General features: G+C 44.8%; 2 protein-coding genes across 3 annotated transcripts in view; one reads left to right on the plus strand and one right to left on the minus strand.

Moving 5' to 3' along the window:
* The window catches only part of LOC147105839 (carboxypeptidase A1-like), a 72,719-nt gene extending 65,788 nt beyond the window's left edge, over positions 1-6,931 (minus strand). The window contains exons 1-2 of the mRNA XM_086010638.1: positions 6,802-6,931; positions 893-965 (exon numbers count right to left, since the gene is read on the minus strand). The gene's annotated coding sequence lies outside the window, so the exon portion shown is untranslated. The remainder of the gene's footprint in view (positions 1-892; positions 966-6,801) is intronic.
* Positions 6,583-20,440, plus strand: part of cax1 (cation/H+ exchanger protein 1) — a 40,655-nt gene continuing 26,797 nt past the window's right edge. The window contains exons 1-5 of one of the 2 annotated variants that reach the window (XM_086010634.1): positions 6,583-6,776; positions 15,018-15,152; positions 16,230-16,360; positions 18,497-18,602; positions 20,255-20,371. In XM_086010634.1, coding sequence (XP_085866760.1) covers positions 6,701-6,776; positions 15,018-15,152; positions 16,230-16,360; positions 18,497-18,602; positions 20,255-20,371 — 565 coding nt within the window. In that variant the 5' untranslated portion in view covers positions 6,583-6,700. The remainder of the gene's footprint in view (positions 6,777-15,017; positions 15,153-16,229; positions 16,361-18,496; positions 18,603-20,254; positions 20,372-20,440) is intronic. The other variant, XM_086010635.1, reaches the window with a different exon arrangement.

Here is a 20,440-nt window from a genome sequence, read left to right on the forward strand (position 1 = left end):
CTTTGGAACAGGAGGCTGAGGGGAGACCTAATAGAGGTGTGTAAAATTCTGAGGGGCCTAGATAGAGTGGGTAGGAAGGACCTATTTCCCTTAACAGAGGATTCGATAACCAGGGGGCATAGATTTAAAGTAATTGGTAGGCATTTTAGAGAAGATTTGAGGAGAAATTGTTTCACCCAGAGGGTGGTGGGGGTTTGGAACTCACTGCCTGAAAGGGTGGTAGAGGCAGAAATGCTCATCACACTTAAAAAGTACTTGGCTATGCACTTGAAGTGTTGTAACCTACAAAGATATGGGCCAAGTGCTGGAAAGTGGGATTAGGCTGGATAGTTCTTTGGCGGCCGGCATAGACAAAATGGGCTAAATGGCCTCGTTCTGTGCTGTAAATTTCTAGGATCACCTAATGGCTAAAACATGATTTAAAAAAACCTAACCTGCATTGATACAGCTTATGATATCATAGGACATTGCAAAGTGCTTTACAACCAATGAATTAGTGTTTAAGTGCAGCCACTGTTATGCAGGCAAATATGGCAGCCATTTTGTACACAGCATAACCCCACAAACAGCAAATGAACCATGAATCTGTTTTTAGTGGTGTTGGTTATGGGAGGAATGTTGGCCAAGACACAAGCAGAACTTTCTGCTCTTTTGAGGGAATTTTTTACACCCACCTGAGCAAGCAGATGTTTAACATCTTATCCAAAAGACAGCATCTCTGATTCTTTAGCACTCCCTTGATACTGCACCAAAGTATCGGCCTACATTATATGCTCCAGTCCGTAGTAGGGTTTGAGATCACAAGCTACTGTCTCGGAGACAGGAGTGCTACCAACAGAGCCAAGCTGACACTTCCCCTAAAGAGTGAGAAAATGAGGGTAGGGCTCCTTACCTGGAAAGAATGCAACTAGCAGGATTGGTCTAGAAAACATCTCTACCAGGAGTGGCCAATGAAAGAAACAGACCTGTGGGTAATAGATAGTCACTCATTAAAGAAGCACAAGCAGTGTGAAATGGCTTTCGGGAAAGCAAATAAGACAACTGGGCCCCAATTAAATAACACTATAGAGCACAAAACAACTATAGGTTGTATAAGGTTCTGATACATTCAGACTTGGAGTATTGCATTCGGTTTTGATCCCCCACATGGTGTAGGATATCAGAGTAGAAATAGGATATTTCACATAAATACGTGGCTAGAGGAATGGTGTAAGGGGGAGAGATTCAAATTCCTGGGACATTGGAATCGGTTCTGGGGGAGGTGGGACCAGTACAAACTGGACGGACCGGGACCGATGTCCTAGGGGGAGTGTTTGCTAGTGCTGTTGGGGAGGGTATAAACTAAAATGGCAGGGGGTTGGGAACCTGTGCAGGGAGACGGAGGAAAGGGAAGCAAGGATAGAAGCAAAAGAGGAAGAAGAAAAGCAAAAGTGGAAGGCAGAGAAATCAAGTGTGTAAATCAAACAGCTACAGTAAATAATAATTCTAAAAGGACTTAGAGTGTTAAAAAAACAAGCCTGAAGGCTTTGTGTCTTAATGCGAGGAGCATTCGTAATAAGGTGGATGAATTAGCTGCGCAAATAGATGTAAATGGATATGATATAATTGGGATTATGGAGACATGGCTCCAGGGTGACCAAGGCTGGGAATTCAACATCCAAGGGTATTCAATATTCAGGAAGGACAGGCAAAAAGGAAAGGAGGTGGGGTAGCATTGCTGGTTAAAGAGGAGATTAACACAATAGTAAGGAAGGACATTAGCTCTGATGATGTGGAATCTGTATGGGTAGAGCTGAGAAATACCAAGGGGCAGAAAATGTTAGTGGGAGTTGTATACAGACCCCCCAAACAGTAATGCTGAGGTTGGGGATGGCATTAAACAAAATTAGAGATGCGTGCAATAAGGGCACAGCAGTTATCATGGGTGACTTTAATCTACATATAGATTAGGCTAACCAAATTAGTAACAATACTGTGGAGGAGGAATTCTAGTATACGGGATGGTTTCCTGGACCAATATGTCGAGGAACCAACTAGAGATCAGGCCATCTTAGACTGGGTATTATGTAATGAGAAAGGATTGATTAGCAATCTTGTTGTGCGAGGCCCCTTGGGGAGGAGCGACCAATATATGATAGAATTCTTCATTAAGATGGAAAGTGAAGTAGTTGACTCAGAGACTAGGGTCCTGAATTTAAATAAAGGAAACTACGATGGTATGAGGCGCGAGTTGGCTAGGATGGATTGGGGAACGTTACTTAAAGGGTTGACGGTGGTTAGGCAATGGCAAACATTTAAAGATTGCATGGATGAACTACAGAATTTGTTCATCCCTGTTTGGCATAAAAATAAAACAAAAAAGGTGGCGCAACCGTGGCTAACAAGGGAAATTAGGGATAGCATAAGATCCAAGGAGAGGACATATAAATTGGCCAGAGAAAGCAGCAAACCTGAGGATTGGGAACAGTTTAGGATTCAGCAGAGGAGGACAAAAGGATTAATTAAGAGGGGGAAAATAGAGTATGAGAGTAAGCTTTCAGGGAACATAAAAGCTGACTGTAAAAGCTTCTATAGATATGTGAAGAGAAAACGATTGGTGAAGTCAAGCGTAGGTCCTTTGCAGTCAGAATCAGGGGAATTTATAATGGGGAACAAAGAAATGGCTGACCAATTAAATACATACTTTGGTTCTGTCTTCACAAAGGAGGACACAAATAACCTCCCAGAGATGTCGGGGAACATAGGGTCTAATGAGAGGGAGGAACTGAATGAAATCAGTATTTGTAGGGAAATGGTGTTAGGGAAATTGACGGGATTGAAGGACGATAAATCCCCAGGGCCTGATAATCTACATCCTAGGGTACTTAATGAAGTGGCCCTAGAAATAGTAGATGCATTGCTGGTAATCTTCCAAAATTCTATAAACTCTGGCACAGTTCCCATGGATTGGAGGGTAGCTAATGTAACCCCACTATTTAAAAAAGGTGGTAGAGAGAAAATGGGGACATCAGTAGTGGGGAAAATGCTAGAGTCCATTATAAAAGATGTAATAGCAGAGCACTTGGAAAACAGTGACAGGATCAGACAAAGTCAACATGGATTTACAAAAGGTAAATCGTGCTTGACTAATCTACTGGAATTTTTTCAGGATGTAACTGGTAGAATAGATAAGGGAGAACCAGTGGATGTGGTGTATTTGGACTTTCAGAAGGCTTTCGATAAGGTCCCGCATAAGAGATTAGCGTGTAAAGTTAAAGCACATGGGATTTGGGGTAAGGTACTGACTTGAATAGAGAACTCGTTGGCAGACAGGAAGCAAAGAGTTGGAATAAATGGCTCTTTTTCCGAGTGGCAGGCAGTGACTAGTGGGGTACCGCAGGGATCGGTGCTAGGACCCCAGCTATTCACAATATATATTAATGATCTAGGCAAGGGAACTAGATGTAATATCTCCAAGTTTGCAGGTGACACAAAGCTAGGTGGGCGTGTGTGCTGTGAGGAGGATGCAGAGAAACTCCAGTATGATTTGGACAGGCTGGGTGATTGGGCAGATGCATGGCAGATGCAGTATAATGTGGATAAATGCAAGGTTATCCACTTTGGTGGCAAAAACAGGAAGGCAGGTTATTATCTGAACGGCAATAGACTGGGAAAAGGGGAAGTGCAACGAGACCTGGGTGTCCTTGTGCACCAGTCGCTGAAGGTAAGCATGCAGGTGCAGCAGGCAGTTAAGAAGGCAAATTGTATGTTGGCCTTCATAGCGAGAGGATTCGAGTACAGGAGCAAGGATGTCTTGCTGCAGTTGTACAGGGCCTTGGTGAGACCACACCTTGAGTATTGAGAATTTTGGTCGCCTTATCTGAGGAAGGATGTTCTTGCCATGGAGGGAGTGCAGCGAAGATTCACCAAACTAATACCTGGGATGGCAGGAATGATGTATGAGGAGAGATTGGGTCAATTGGGCTTATATTCGCTGGAGTTTAGAAGAATGAGAGGGGATCTCATTGAAACTTATAAAATTCTAACAGGACTGGACAGACTGGTTGCAGGAAGGATGTTCCCAATGGCGGGGGAGTCCAGAACCAGGGGTCACAGTCTAAAGATAAGGGGTAAGCCATTTAGGACAGAGATGAGGAGGAATTTCTTCACCCAGAGAGTGGTGAACCTGTGGAATTCTCTACCACAGAAGGCAGTAGAGGCCAATTCATTAAATATATTCAAGAAGGAGTTGGATATATTTCTTAAGGCTAAAGGGATCAAGGGATATGGGGAGAAAGCCAGGACAAGGTACTGAATTTGGATGATCAGCCATGATCTCATTAAATGGCGGAACAGGCTCGAGGGGCCGAATGGCCTACTCCTGCTCCTATCTTCTATGTTTCTATGTTATGTTTCAACAACAACTTACTTTCTCTAGCACTCATGTATAAAGAGACCTCTCCGAGTGGTTTACAGGGCGGTCGATACGTAGAGCTGCACAGGATATATGGCACAGAAACAGTGCATTCGGTCCAACCAATCCATGTCGGCGTTTATGCTCCACTCGAGCCTCATCTAACTCTACCAACATAACCCTCTATTCCCCTCTCCCTCATGCTTGTCCAGCCTCCCCTTAAATGCATCTATACTATTTGCTTAAACCACTCCCTGTGGTAGTGAGTTCCACATTCTCACCACTCTTTGGGTAAAGAAGTTTCTTCTGAATTCCCTATTGGATTTCTTGATAGTGAATGGCTACCAAGCAGGGGTGAGAAAGCAGCAAAAGGCCAGTGGGAGCCAAAAGTATGGTTGAAAAGGAAGACCTTCAGTAGGTTTCTGAAGGTAGAGTTGCTGAGAAGGAGAGAGTTCCAGGGGAGGGGTGAGTATAACGCAGTGGAGTGGGGAGAAAGAAGTGGGCTGTTGGAGGGTGCATACATGGTTATAGGGCTGTAGGAGATTGTGGGGTTAGGAAGGCGTGAGGCCCTGGAGGAATATGTAAGTGAGGACAAGACCATAAAGTCAATACTCTGGGGTTTATTTTGGTGATCTAATTAAGGTGTTCAAAATAAAAGGAATCGATCGATATTGCTGCTGCTGGCAGTGAGTTGTGATCTGGAACGCACTGCCAGAAAGGGCGGTGGAAGCAGATTCAATAGTAACTTTCAAAAGGGAATTGGATAAATACTTGAAAAGGAAACATTTGCTGGGCTATGGGGAAAGAGCAGGGGAGTGGAACTAATTGGATATCTCTTTCAAAGAGCCAGCGCAGACATGATGGGCTGCAAGACCGCCTTCTGTGCTGTATAACTCTATGAAGTTTTACATGGGCAGTTCCATTATAAATATGGACATAGGAATTTATAATGAAAAACTTAATAGGAAGTGCGTGGAGATCTAAGATTCTTAAGATACCATGCGTGTGTAATTATTCTTTTCTGCTTGCATGCAATAAAATAAAGCATGCATGCAGACTCATCTCCTTTCCCCTACAGAAAGAAAATACTTCTCCTTCTGAATCTGATGCTAATCCACCTGCTGTGCCTTTCCAGCACTTTCTGTTTTGATTTCAGATTTCCAGCGTTGCCAATTTCTCTTCTTTTGATTGCAGCAGAGAAAGTTTGGCCAAATACGTTTTTTTTTGTTTGTTGGGGTTATAACAAGTTCGAGGTACAAAACACTCCCCCCATTCCCACAATTACAATCAGCGCAGCAACAACTCCGGAAGCAGCTGGGCTGGCAAGTTGCAGTCTTTTTGACCCCTTCTGAAGCAAGGGTCCCATCTACAAGAGGGACTGCAGCAACTCGCCAAAGCTTCTTTGACAGCACCTCCCAAATCCACGACCTCTACCAGCTAGAAGGACAAGGGTAGCAGATGTGTGGGAACACCACCACCTCCAAGTTCCCCTTCAAGTCACACACCATCCTGACTTGGAAATATTTTGCCGATCCTTCATCGTCGCTGGGTCAAAATCCTGGAACTCCCTCCCTAACAACACCGTGGGAGTACCTTCACCACACGGACTGCAGCGGTTCAAGATGGCGGCTCACCACCACCTTCTCATAAGAAATAAGAGTAGGTCATATGGCCCCTCGAGCCCATTCAATAAGATCATAGCTGATCATCGACCTCAACTCCACTTTCCTGCCCGATCTCCATATCCCTTGATTACTCTAGAGTCCAAAAATCTATCTCAGCCTTGAATATACTCAAAGACTCAGCATTCACAGCCCTCTGGGGCAGAGAATTCCAAAGATTCACAACCCTCTTGAGTGAAGAAATTGCTCCTCTTCTCAAATGGCCGAACCCTTATCCTGAGACTATGCCCCTTTGTACTAGACAATCCAGCCAGGGGGAAACAGCCTCTCAGCATCTACCCCGTCAATCCCCTTCAGAATCTTGTAATCTCTCAAGGGCAATTAGGGCTGGGCTTCGCCAGCCAAGTCCACATCGCCAGGAAGGATTTTGGAATTAAAAAAAAGTTGGAGGACTACAACTCCCAGAAGGCACCGCGGGGCAGCAGCGGACTACAACCCCCAGAGGGCATTGCGAGGAGGGAGGGAGCGCGGCTGGCGAACGGCACATGCGCAGTTGCTTACAAAGGAGGAGGCGGGCTTAAAGCGGACGGTAGCAGGTGGGGCGGCAGGTGCAGCTTCCTCCTCATCATTCTCCGGGCCGGGCTCGTAGACCAGCAGCTACCGGCACCACCACCGCCCTTCAGTCATGTCGGAGATCGAGCAAGAGCAAGAGCCGGAGGTGGAGGTGGGCGTGCGGAGACGGAGCACCCAGGACGCGTTGAGTAAGGAGCCTCAGTGAAACCTAACCTTGTCTCGCCGGCTGGACTCGCTCTCCCTTCAGGCGGCGCTTCGCACGGGCTCCCCGGGGGCGGACAGCTGCTCTTCCCCACCCGGCCAGACCTGCTCAGGTTGCTGTGAGAACTGGAGCAGATTTTCGTATAGATTTTTTTTTCTCGATTATTCCCTCTTCAAATTTAAAAAAACAAAACAATTTTCATTGAATATGTTAGATATATGTATCCTAGTTCTGGAACGCTCTATCTGGAAAAAGGTGGTGGAAGCTGATTCCATAACTAATTTTAAAAGGGAGTTGGGCAGGTACTTGAGGGTGAGGAACTCGCAGGGTTAGGGACGAAAAGCAGGGGGTGTGGAGCTAAGCACGACTGCTCTTTCAAAGAGCAGGCACGAAGTGCCGAATGGCCTCTTTTTTAATATGCTGTAAGTTTCTCCGAATACAATTCTCAATTTAATACCAGGGTCCATAAACCAGAGAGGACACCAACTGAAAGATAATTGGCAAACGAACCAGAGGGGGAGGAGAATGAGGAGAATTTTTTTATTGTTGTGATCTGGAATGCGCTGCTTGCAAAGGTGGTGGAACCACAGTGTAGGTCACTTGCGGTCAACGGGTAAGGAACAAAGTTAATTGGGGAGGTCGAGTTCAGGTGGCGCCCAGCAGAAGCTTGTTTGAAGCAGGAGGGAGGTTTTTGAAGTCTTGCAGGCAAATGAGTTAGAGTAGGAGACTTTTTGTGTAATAGGGGAGGAGGGAGAATGGAAGTCGGTTGATTGCCTCTATCACAGAATACATGAGGTCATTGTTGTGTGGCGAACAGACAATTCTATGGACAGAATAGTGACATTTTCTTCTATCTTGTCTGGGAGTGCAAGTGGTGCAGAAAATGCTGGAATGTTCTAACTTGTGCTTGGATTGTTTAGAGTAATTTTACCAGCAATGAGTCACTGGCGCTGGTGTCATGACTGATTGGAGGGAGAGTGCAAGTCTTGAGGTCAATTTCTGTACCTTGATCTTTGGCAGCACAATGGCTAATGTTTGTTTTTAAATGGTGGTTTGGCGGAAATGTATCTGCCTATATGGTGCCCAAGTCTAGTCGATGCAACTTACACACCATTAAGTGCCCTACTCCTTATTCAAAGTCATTAATTTCAAATTATTTCCTACAATTTTTTTTTTTGGACTAAATTTCCAGTTTGCTGCTTAAAATGCCAAGTTATTGGATACTTAAAACATTTGAGTGCAAATCCGATTTTTGACTTGCCAAGAGTTCACTGTGGAACAGTGCCTTTTCAAACTTGTGTGAGGGACCCCCTCCAAATATTGCCTTGCTGCTGGGGACTCTAGGTTCTACTTTCCAGTTGAAGGGAATGCAGCAATAGCAATAATTTGTTCGTGTCTCCAGCTAATGAAATGCGGGCTGCAAATAGAAAGCTAGTCTTTCAAAATGGCAAACTTTGGAACACAGCCAGGGAGTTTTTGATGTAATGAAAGAAAGACTTGCATTTATATTGTGCCTTTCACAACCTCTGGCTGTCCCAAAGCACTTTACAGCCAATGAAGTACTTTTGAAATGTAGTCAAGGGTGTAATGTAGGAAATGTGGCAGCCAAATTGTGCACAGCAAGCTCCTGCAACCTGCAATGTGATCATGACCAGATAATCTGTTAGGATGTTGGTTGAAGGATAAATATTGACCAAGACACCAGGAAGATCTCCCCTGCTCTGCGATCTTTTTGCGTCCACCTGAGAGGAGACGGGGCCTCTGTTTAACGTCTCATCAGAAAGACGGCACCTCTGACCAGTGCAGCGCTCCCTCAGTGCTGCACTGGGGAGGGTTGGCCTGGATTTTGTGCTCAAGTCGCTGGAGTGGGACTTGAACCCACGACCTTCTGACTGAGGGGAGAGTGCTGCCCACTGAGCCAAGACTGAGTACCCAGTAAGGGTTTGCAGTTAGAGTAATTGGTGTTGGGGGGCGGGTCAGCAGTTGGCCAATTGGAAGATTTTTAAATGAATGAACTGATGAGCCAAATAGTCATCCTCATCTGTATTTCTTAGTCTTGTGGCTTGGTCTTTAATAGTGAGGTCTTTTTTTCATATTCCATGGGTGTAATTTTAGGATTCTACCCTTTGGTGCAATTAAATCCAACTGACCTCACAGGGTGCAAGAATAACTAGGATACTGAGCTTGTTGTGAGCAGGGATCCATCTCTGTTGCAGTTACCATGGGGTGTAAGTGGCAATTAGAGGGTTCCAACAATTCCAGCAGCAGGCACATATCTGAGGATGGTGATCACTGCTGCAACCTTTGAACAAATGTGGAACTGTCCCACTTGGTTTTCATTTTGTTCTTTGACTCTCTTCCAGCCATGTGACCAACGTGCCCTTAGTTAAGCACGTTATGGACAGAGTTGTTTAACTTCTGGGTCTTTTACAAAAAACAGATTGTTGAAGCAGCAACTTTTTTTTTAAAGTGCCTTCCTAGAGAGTGGTCATTGGGCCTGAGGACCCAAATCAGCCATGAAAGTTCCTGCAGTACTTTCTAATCATGTTAATGGCCTCTTGGCTCCCTTGATGGCTCATCTGGTTGAAGGAGTGAATACTGGGCCCAACAGATGAGGAAGGACCTGGGTTTGGTCCCTCAGCTGTGAAAATGAGCTGATCTTAGGCTGGTGTAACTTTACAGAGTTGTGGAATTTATTCCAGGGTTAGTGGTTGAGGCAGCGACTGTCAACATTCAAGATTAGATTGGACAGGTGGATGAGGGAAAAGGGGTTGAAGGGATAGTATCAATAAAAGTGACCATGAAGCTGTCTTGCTGTAAAAACCCATCTGATTCACTAATTTCCTTTTTAGGGAAGGAAATCTGCCATCCTTACCGGTCTGGCCTACATCTGACTTCAGACCCACAGTAACGTGTCTGACTCTTAACTGCCCCTCTGAAGTGGCCTAACAAGCCACTCCGTTGTATCAAACCGCTACAAAGAATAACTAGCTGTGTTGTGGGCGCACCTTTGCCACACGGGTTGCAGCAGTTCAAAAAGGCAGCCCATCACTACCTTCTTAGAAGCTCGGGATAGGCAATAATTACCGGCTGTGCCACATTCTAAGAATGAATGAGAAGTTGAAGGATTTTTTTTACTTGTAACTGTCACCAGTTGTTGCTTTGCCAACAACCTGGTGGTCTGTGAAGCAAGAGAGAGACTAGTTAGAACAAGATAAGCTGACCCTGGGTTATGGTATTAGTCACTGCATCACATGACATTGCAACTGGTTTGGAATACTGTAAGCATTCGAAAGGGGAAGATAGGCCAATGTTTTGGGCGTTGACCCTTCACCTGAATGAGTTTTAAACACGTTTGTGAAATGACTGATTCCTTTTTGTGGTTTTCATTTTAAAACTGCTGGGTTCCAATAACCAGGGAATTGAATGATTTGATTTTAAAAATGGAATCGCTAGTAGTTTTCCCTCTTTCCAGTCCCAATTACTTGACTAGTGGAAGCTTGAGAGCCAGCGCTGGGTTGTCTATCCAGCTATGGAGGTGGTATACAGTGTGCTGTGAATGGGGAATAAGAATTGCAGAGTAAGTATTATAAACTCTGCTTAAGTGAGCAAGTCACAAACTCAAAGGTGAAGCTGTTGAAGGATTTGTTTACCATCCCTTCCATCCTCTGCAGATCCTCCTAGTGCTGGAGGGCAGACAGTTCATTCATGCACTGTTGAAGTGGTGAAACCTTCACTTACCTATAAATCCCAGTTCCCTTCTCTTTTCATTCTCTAAGCGTAAGATGTGAAACGATTAAATTAGTGGCAGCTCATGGCTTTGCTCAGTGAGTGGGGGAGATATGGTAGCGGTTTGAGTGGGGGAGATATGGTAGCGGTTTGAGTGGGGGAGATAAGGTAGCGGTTTGAGTGGAGTATTTAGTAACATGGACATTGGCAGTATGGCACATGTTGTACTCCAAATTGGATGTGCACTTGGAAATCACAGTACTACTTTAAACCTGGTTCTTCTGAACTTGGGTTGTGTCTGGTGAGAGCACTTTGAGCTGTTTGACACTAGGGTGAAACTATAGTGGTTCTAGATCTGTCACGGATGGTTGAATCACGAGGTCTTGCACAAGAAGGGCATTACACATTAACGTACTGGCTTGTTTGAAAGAAACTATTGGCGCCAAAGCAGACTAGAGTATATCTTTCGTTCTACAACTTCCAGTTTTAGAAGAGACACTGATGGTTCCTGGTGACTTTGTTTGTGCAGAAGTGTGCCAGGAACAGTTCAACAATGCTGCCAATCGCCCTCATGCACACACAAACTTGACAGCTTTGCTGTGTAATATCCACAAGACCATTGAAGGCAAGCAAATACAAGATGAGTTGAAAATGCCCAGCAAAACCCAAGAAACTCAACAATTTAAAATGTTAAAGTTCATCTTCGTGTGTAATATGGGAGGAGACTATGCAGAATGTTATTGCAAACTTCTGTGGTGTATGAGATATATAAATGTGTTTTAATGGTTAACATTTCAGTTGCACCAACAGGAAGTCTAGTTCCTCACCAGCACAAGTGCATGCACTAAGGTGTTTTTTAGTACTTTTTACTTGGAGCTGGTGTACTTTGGTCACCGTCTTTGTCCCCTCTGACTCGCTGTACTTGGCCAGTGGCCAATTCCCCAGGTCCGCAACGGGTGCACAGTGGTCTGGATCTCCCGGGAGTTGGTGCTGTGGCTCTTGTAAGGGGCGTATGGTGGCCTGGAGCTCCCGGGAGTTGGTGCTGTGGCTCTTGTAAGGGGTGCATGGTGGTCTGGAGCTCCCGGGAGTTGGTGCTGTGGCTCTTGTAAGGGGCGTATGGTGGCCTGGATCTCCGGGAGCTGTAACAGTCCAGGCAAGGAAGCTTCATCCACCATGTGCTCACATGTTGAGTTCATGATGCTCATGGCCTTGGAGATGCTAGTGATGGCAGGCAAGGGTGAACCTGCTGCTTCACCTTGTAGATGTCAGTGGAGTAACTCTCCTTCCTCGACCTTCTGCTTCTTGCTACCCTTCACCGTTTTCTTGGAGTTGCTTTATTCTCCTCTGGCATTTTCAAACTCAATTTCTGACCCCTGTCAATACAAGCCCAACTTTCCATAGCGATGCGATGCAGCAAGCCCTGGAAGGAAACTGGCTGTTGAGCCATTTGATGGGTTACAATGGAACTCTGTCCACACTATAATAAGTCCATCTGACTCTTCTCAGATTAATGTTTCTGAATTTCAGCACAGATACTATTGGCCCAGTTATTAACTGCAACTTGTAAATGTGTTTAAGGTGCTGTTGATTGCAGAGCATTGTCCATCCTGGTGCCCAGTCTTTGATGACTAGGAGCAGTACTTGCTGCAGGAGAATGAGGCCCAAATCCTTCATCTCATTTTATATATCATGTGCCAATTTTGTTGGGTGTAGGAAAAGGATTCTGTGAACACCAACTTTGGATTGATGGCAAGCAGACTCTAGCTGTGGTTTATCAGCTTCACAAGCCTGACATTTTGCAGTCAGCATTTGAGGGAGGGTGGAGAAAGGAGGAGAAAGTGATGGTTGACTTTTAAATTGTCCTTTTGATGGCCAATGCCCTCACTGGGCACTTTGGGTTTCAAAATGTGTTTCTGTCCATTCCTCATCTTCCTTCACCCCACCATTGGTGACTCTGCCTTCAGCTGCTTGGGCCCTGATATCAGGAATTCCCTCCCTAAATCCCTCTGCCTCTTCGCACCCCCCCCCCCCCCCCCCGCCCCCCCCCCCCCCTCAAACCTACCTCTCTGGCCAAGCTCTTGGTCACCTGACCTAATCTCCTTCTTTGGCTTGTTGATTTTTGTCATCTTGCACTCCTGTGAAGCGCCTTGGGATGTTTTGCTGTGTACAGTAACTGCAAGATATTGTTGCCTTGATGCCGGAATTGGATAAAATGCTTAACCCTCCTATTTTGTTGGTCCACCTACATTGGGTTAGCCCATTGTCAAATCGGAAGGCATTGAGAAGTTTGCAATCTCCTCTGACGATGTCCCTATTTCTGTACCTGTGTTGCATCAGGTTTGCAACAATGGGACAGTCCTCTGTTCCAACAGTAGTATCACTCCTGGCTATCCTCACTTTGCCTTTCCTCACTGTGACCAGGCTGTCATTTGTTGCTATCTACAACTTACTTTCTTTTCAGCATTGGTCACCTCCATAGCATACTGAAGCTGGGCTTCATGTTTAGGGCATCTTCTGGTGCCTGGCCAAGTCTAGGCAGTCTCGCACCCTGTGCTGCGGAGTAAATGGGAATGGTTGAATCATCAACAGCTGCTGTCTGGGGGTTTGGGGGGGGAATTGGGGCAGAAGTTATGATCTGAAATGGAGTTCAACAATGAGTCTGGAAGGCTGTAAAGTGCCCAATTGCAAGATGAAGTGCTGTTCCTCGAGCTTGTGTTGAGTTTCATTGGAGCAGTGTAGGAGGCCGATGACAGACCGGTCAGCGTGGGAGTGGAGCAGAGAATTAAAGTGACAAGTAACCAGAAGCTCAGATTGATAGTTGCGGACAGAACGGAGGTGTTCTGCAACGCGGTCCCCCAATCTGCGTTTGGTCTCCCCAATGTAGCGATGTTAACTGAAGCAGCTTTGTCTCCACTTGTTCAGGATCTCCAGCTTGGACTGGAGTATGCAGATTACAGATCTTGTAAATGTTGGTGCAGCTGATGTCTGCCTTTTTTTCAGTCCCAAGTGGAAAGCAGGGTGGGCTATATTTACCAGTGCTTGTGAAAGGTGCCCACAGGCTGAAGGCCGCACTGGGTTCACACAGCAAGTCACTCGGTGCTTCAGCCGTGAACAGGAATAGTGAGTCTGTGGCATCGGTGAGATTGAAACTACTCTCTTCCCCTCTTTACATGCACTAGATTACCCTTCATGCACTTTGTGCAGACACCATGGATATCTTGAGCATCAGATGTCTGTCAGGAGAGCTGTCCAAGTACTTGATGCTGAATATGCCACAGATGCACAGGAATCCTGTGCTCAAAGCTACTCCACTAAAATGGTTCCATGACAGTTCTGAAACTTTGAGCTGAACCCTAGACTTTCAGCTATTCTGCCCAATGGAGTTATATTCCTCTTTCCATTTCCTTCCTGACTCCTTCATTTCTCATAAGGATGCAGTTCCCCAGGGACTTGAAGTTTAGTTCTGAGCTCTAGCTGTAGTATGCTATGGACCTTTTCATAGACTTGTTTCTGTGACCTGTTCTTGGCAGCCTTACCCCAGTTCACTATGAACGATTGCCAGTTTGTGCTGTGGAGTCTTGCTTCAATCTCTTGGGGCTATTTGTGGTGGGAAAGTAAGTGATTGATGCTGACATTTGTGTCCCAGTAAGGGAAAAATGTTTCCTTTCCCAGTATTGGCATCCTCAATGTACACTCTATTGAGCACAATACTTACCAACTTAGTGAGCCTGTGAATTCTGTATAGAAAAAGACCGACATGCATTTCTATAGCGCCTTTCACAAGCACCAGTAGTCCCAAAGCGCTTTACAGCCAATGAAGTACTTTTTTTATTTTTGGAGTGTTGTAATGTAGGAAACGCAACAGCCAATTTGTGCACAGCAAGCACCCACAACAGCAATGTGATGATGGCCAGATAATCTGTTTGATGTTGATTGAGGGATAAATATTGGCCAGGACACCAGGAATAACTCCCTGCTCTTTGAAATCGTGCCATAGGATGCTTTACATCCACCAGAGTGTAGACAGGGCTTCGGTTTAATGTTTCATCTGAAAGACTGCACCTCAGACAGTGTAGCACTCCCTCAACACTGCACTAGTGTCAGCCTAGATGTTTGTGCTCAAGTCCCTGGGGTGAGACTTGAACCCACAACCTTCTAACTCTGAGGCAAGGGTGCTACCGACTGAGGCACTGGTAGAGATTCAACAAAATGTGTTTCTCTTCTGTGGATTAACTAGCCATTGCTGAGCCTCTTCCTGAGTGAATGTTTCCATTTGTACTCCAAGCTAAATTGTAGTGAGTTCCAACTGTTGAACACCTCCACATAGTGAGCTGCTCACCTTGAGTCAAGGCAATTTCATACCTGCCTCACTATAACTGAGTGCTGCTTGAACTTGGTAACCTGGAAGGTTGTGTAGTGACTTTTGTTAGAAGTTAATGTAAAATGTTCGCTAACAGCTTACTGAGGGCTTTTGGTTTTTTTTTCCCCCCATCGATAGACTTTGGGAGGGTGTGGGAGTTAAGAGCTGAAGCACCTCCCTATCCTCTGACCCTCTGGGACAGGCACTGTGAGCTACATCTGCAGAATGACCTGATGGACACCCCTTCACCATTCACACCAAAATTAATCCCAGGTTAGTCCTTCAGATCTAGACATCTTCCAACCTCCACTCCAGCCCCGCCCCACCCCACCAAATGTATCAAGCTTGACTAGTGCAAGGTTTCTCGAGGGATGGGTTTTATTGGTACATGGCTTTGCCCATTGCAAGGATCTCCATCCTCGCTCCTAGTGAGGACCAGCTGGTGTGAATACTGCTTTTTAATGGATTGACTTGTACACTTCCTTCCCAAGTTGGTTAATACCTTCCACTCGCTCATGAGTGAAGTGGCAGTATTGTATTTGGTAATGTTTAGAACCCTTGTTGTCACCCATACTCAGATGTTGCCTGCAATCACTAACTTGGAGTATTCTAATCCTATCCTCTGGCCTGTAATATCAACAGTAGATCTTTTGGTTAGAGGAGTTCTGTGTCCCATCACAGAACAAGTTAATTCAGCAGAGCATTAGGTTACAGGTGCTACCACTGGAGATTGGCTCTCATCCTACCACTGCTAGAAACCCAAATCAAGTATTCAATTCCCTGAGTGACAGGGTCATTGGCTCGGTGTGACTGAGTATGCATTTATACTACACAAGTATAACTCTTTTATAGTTTAAAAAAAAAAAAAAAAAAACCTTGGTATGGCAGTATAGCATAATGTTGGAATAGTGTGAGGGGAGGGTGAAGACAGGACCCTAGTTCTGGGTGCTCTTGTTTTGTTGAGATGGTGGGTGTGTGATCAGTTTATAAAAAATAAAAATAATAAATTAATTGATCTGTAACCAGAGATCTATGATGAGATCTATTATAAACAGTGGTTTATAATGTGCTTTCACTCCTCTCAAGCTGCAAGGAGACTTGGAGTAGTGTAGTAGACCTTTCCAATAGATTGTGCATTCTTTTCCCCCTTCTATAGGAGAATTTTTGTGCATGCACAATAGACTGGCTCAGTAAAATCACTTGCTTGTCTGGACTGGTTAAAAATGGTATATACCTCCCCATTCAGATGTTGATCTTTGCCATGTCTGCAACCTGAGTCCTCATAGTATGTGGCAAGTTTTAAGGGGTTGTCTGTTCCCTCCTTTCTAAATCTTATTTTGCTTTTGTTAGTCACCTGTTCGACTCTGACCCAAAATCATTCATGTGAAGGAATAACGTGTCCAGGCTGCCTGATGACCACAAAGACTACGCTGCTGGCAGAAAATGAGGTTGAGGCACAGAAACTGGCCAACAACTACAAGGTCAGTGCAATGCTAGTGGCTTATCAATATTCTAGGATGGTTACATTCCAGCACCGTCAGTTTGTGCATGCATCCATAACTGGCAACAAACTAGAATCATAGAATGGCCTCCTTCTGTGCTGTAACCATTTGGCCCGTCGAGCCCATGCTGGCTCTCAGAGCACTTCAGCTAATCCCACTCCCTTCCCTGTAGCCCTGCAAAATGTTTTCCTTCAGGTACTTACCCAATTCCCTTTTGAAAGCCACAATACTGCTAAAGTTGGGCAATTGAAAGTGCATGGTTCTCATTGGGAGGCATGACCATTCGAGCAATTTGCTGCCGCTGGAAGGTTTAGCTAACTTGTAGATTGGTTTGATTTTCCACTATTTTGAGGGGCATCTCTGCTACAGATGATTGACCAAGTCTGTACACTAGTGGCCTCCAATGTCATTGTGTAAGTTTTTGAACTAAGTTAGATAACCCACCACCTAGGTTACTGGCATGAGTTTGGTGCGGTTTCTCTTGCAGTTAGAAAGTGTACATTATCACCTGAAATCACTGGTGCCAGAGGTCCTTTGGGGTAAATGTGGGGAAGGGCTAAACTAGTATAGCTGGGGAAAATGTGCTGCCCTGAGTCTGATGCAGTACATGTGGCTGACACAAGACATACCTTTCCTTCAGTGCTGATTGAATTTGATCATTTCTCCCATTCATCTATTTGTGCTTGGGTCTTAATACATTCTAAGTCCCTCCTCCACCATGGGCTGCCTGTACCCAATTCAAGATAGATAAATTTCCTAAACTGTTAACTTGTGTAAACAAATTACATAGCATTTAAAGCAAAAATGGGCCATTAGCCCAACGAGTCCATGCCAGTGCTTATGCTCCACATGAGCCTCCTCCCACCTTACTTCATCTTGCCCTATCAATATATCCTTCTATTCCTTTCTTGCTCATGTACTTGTATAGCTTCCCCTTCAATGCATCTAAGACAAACTCTTGATGAATTCATGCAGCCACTTTCTCAGCTAAGAAATGGTACAGAATTTTACAAGGTCACAACAAGAAGAGTTCATCAGAAAATGACTGCACCCAAGATGCTGCAGACCAACAGTTTGAAAACCCACCAACAGGGGCAAATGAAAGACTGCATTGTGCAGTTATCATACTTTTTAAGCTTTAGGACAGAACACACTTTCTCTTTCTTTTTAAAATACTTTATCAGATGTCATAGGAATTGTATTTTATGATCTGAAGATTTCTATATTTGACTGCATAATAGAAGGATACTGTTCATGTCCAATTCTTCCACAGTCTTTCCACTGCCACAGGGATTCCTGTAGTTCACTGAAAATTTGAATGAAATATTGAAAGATGTTTTGATGGACTTTCCATACCAGTAAACTACTAAAATATTTAATGGGATTCTCAGAAAATGTGATCTAATTTCTTTACTCTAAGCATCTTGGCAGCCATTTTATTAGTATATGGGCTGAAGTAAAATGGAGAGCTCACTTTTGCATCTCTTGATGTTGCATTTGGTATATTGGCCTTGTATCTTTTTTGGGGGGGGGGGGGGGGGGGGAGGAAAGAGAGAGGGAAAGGAAATGGTTCAGTGCAACTGACTTACACTCTTCTAGAGAGTCTTGGGTGACCTGTAAGTGGAGAGCCCCCAGCTGTAGTAACATTCTCCCTCGGCAGCAGCTAAATTATGAGAATGTGATCCAGGGAGGCCTGAGAGGGAAGCTATACAAATGACCTCAAACTGCAGTGACATGATTCCTTTTGGAGAAACCTAGATGAAGCAGGCAAGACCTGTAATGCAGGATCTCGAGGTTGAAGAAAATTGAGAAACAACATTAAGGTTGGGCTTTAAAAGCTTGTAGATCATGGGAGAGAAAACCGAGTTCGAGTTAAAGCCTGTAGATCATGGGAGGGAAGACGTTCTACAGTTTTGAGGGACAGTCTCCACTGGGAGGAAGGTGTGGTACATTATATTAGGACAACCCTTGCTGCCATTTCCTATGTACTATTGCTCTACAGTATGAAACATCAGTGGTCTGTTCTGCAATCCTAGGGTAGGGGGAAGAGTTCATGAGCTGTGGTTGGTACATGTTGACAATCTCTTGTTACAATCTGCATTTGTAACTTTGCAGTTTGGATTTAAGAAATGGAAGAGTCACGTGACTGAGCGACCCTGGGAAGACCGTTCTGCAATAGTCAAGGAGCTGTATTCAGATCTAAACGTCATCAAACATTCAGGTAATGTGTTGCATGAAGTTTTTCCAATGTTCGTTCTTCCTTTCACAGTTGGAAAGGTAATACAAGTGGAAGCTGCACAGTCCTGTGTTGGACTGTTTCTCAATTTATTCTAACATAATGCCTAGCTCAGTGGTATAAGCAGGATATTTGTGTTAGGGTGGTGTTTGGATGAGCTTCACAAACAAAACTACTTCAAAGGGTCTTATTTTTCAAATTGGAATTTTGCAAGAATGTTCAAATGCCTGGGATGAGAGGGCTGACCTATGAGGTGAGATTGAGCGGACTAGGCCTATATTCTCGAGTTTTGAAGAAATGAGAGGTTCTTGCATGGAAGCATAACATTCTTAGAGGGTAGATGCAGGGAGGATGCTTTCCCCTGGCTGGAGAGTCTGGAACTAGGGGTCATAGTCTCAGGGTAAGGGATTGGCATTTAGGATTGAGAATTTTCTTCACTCAAAGGGTTGTGAACCTTTGGAATTCTCTACCCCAGAGAGCTGTTGACGGTCAGTCATTGAGTATATTCAAGACAGATTGATAGATTTTTGGATATGGGGGGTAGGGTGGGAAAGTGGAGTTAAGGTAGAGGATCAGCCATGATCTTATTGAATGGTGGAGCAGCCTCAAAGGGCTGTGTGGCCGCCTGCTCCTGTTTCTTATGTTCTTTGAAGTCTAAGCACTGATTTAAGTGTTGCTAGTCTGTCAACTTCGCTACTATTCACTGCAATATCCTGGTGAATGTTTGTTTTGAAGCCCAACTAATCTGATTTCACTGGTGGCATTGCAGAACAGAGCTGTGGAATAATGGTTTTTTGTGTTCTATCGAATGATCTAAGGCATGTTTTTTTTTTTAAATTCAGTATCCTTCTTTCAAATCAATTTCCCCCACCTACACCACTGCTTGGGAATTCATGGTGGGACCAGTTTTAAAAACAAATAATTGGAACTGTCCATACTATGCAAAGAAATGGTGGTCACCAGATGAAAGGAGGCATCGAATGCAAATCGGGACCTACTGAGGTTACCAAGACTATATATACATGTACAGTGACCTGGAGTGGGTGAATCGAAGTGCTTTACTCCATTAATTTAACTTGTGCGCTTTCCAGGAGGAGTCGCTGGATAGCTATCGAGAGCAGTGGCAGATAATGCTGGCAGTGCACTCAAAGCGACTGAGCCTTCCTTTTACTCTGCACAGGTGCTGACTGCTGTGCTGTGCACTTCCACCACTGTTTTAATTTTAGACCCCCGGATGTTCCACTAGCTGAGCTTGGGTAACTGCAAGCTGGGAATCGAAGCTTGGCGCCTTCTGGCCAGCATGCCCTGGTGCTGGTCCCCTCCGCTATGCTATCGTGACCAGTTCAGCTTTTTATTTTTAGAACCCCTGCCATCACCTGCTCTGACCTCCTGCCTCACCAGCCTTTTGATTGTGCTGATTTGTTATGTACCACTGGACACATCTAAACAAATTCTGTTCAGTTCAGCAAATTGCACTGACGTTGCTGGCTTAAGGCTGGAATGTGTGCACTTGGGTTGTCAGTGTGTTCACAATGCCCTGCATCACAGTGTAGGTGGAATGCTCTCAATAGCTTTTAAATACTATAAAATCCTATGATTCTGTAATGCACTCATCAGAATTTCTTTCCCTCTTTCAGGATCTCTGGTTACCTGTGGCAACCTATTGTATGTGCTGCTGTTTGGATGGTGGGTTGCCCTGCTGTACCTTCTAATTGCTGTAATTATGTTTGTTACCATTGTGGGAGTACCTTACGGTAAGTGCCACTTGGGCTGTTAAGCTTTAAATATGAACAGATTAAATGAGTCAGCAGTCCTGGCTGTGT

The sequence above is a fragment of the Somniosus microcephalus genome, chromosome 17, assembly GCF_052327205.1.
Source record: "Somniosus microcephalus isolate GS21.2 chromosome 17, FLI_Smic_1.0, whole genome shotgun sequence".
Lineage (NCBI taxonomy): Eukaryota > Metazoa > Chordata > Chondrichthyes > Squaliformes > Somniosidae > Somniosus > Somniosus microcephalus.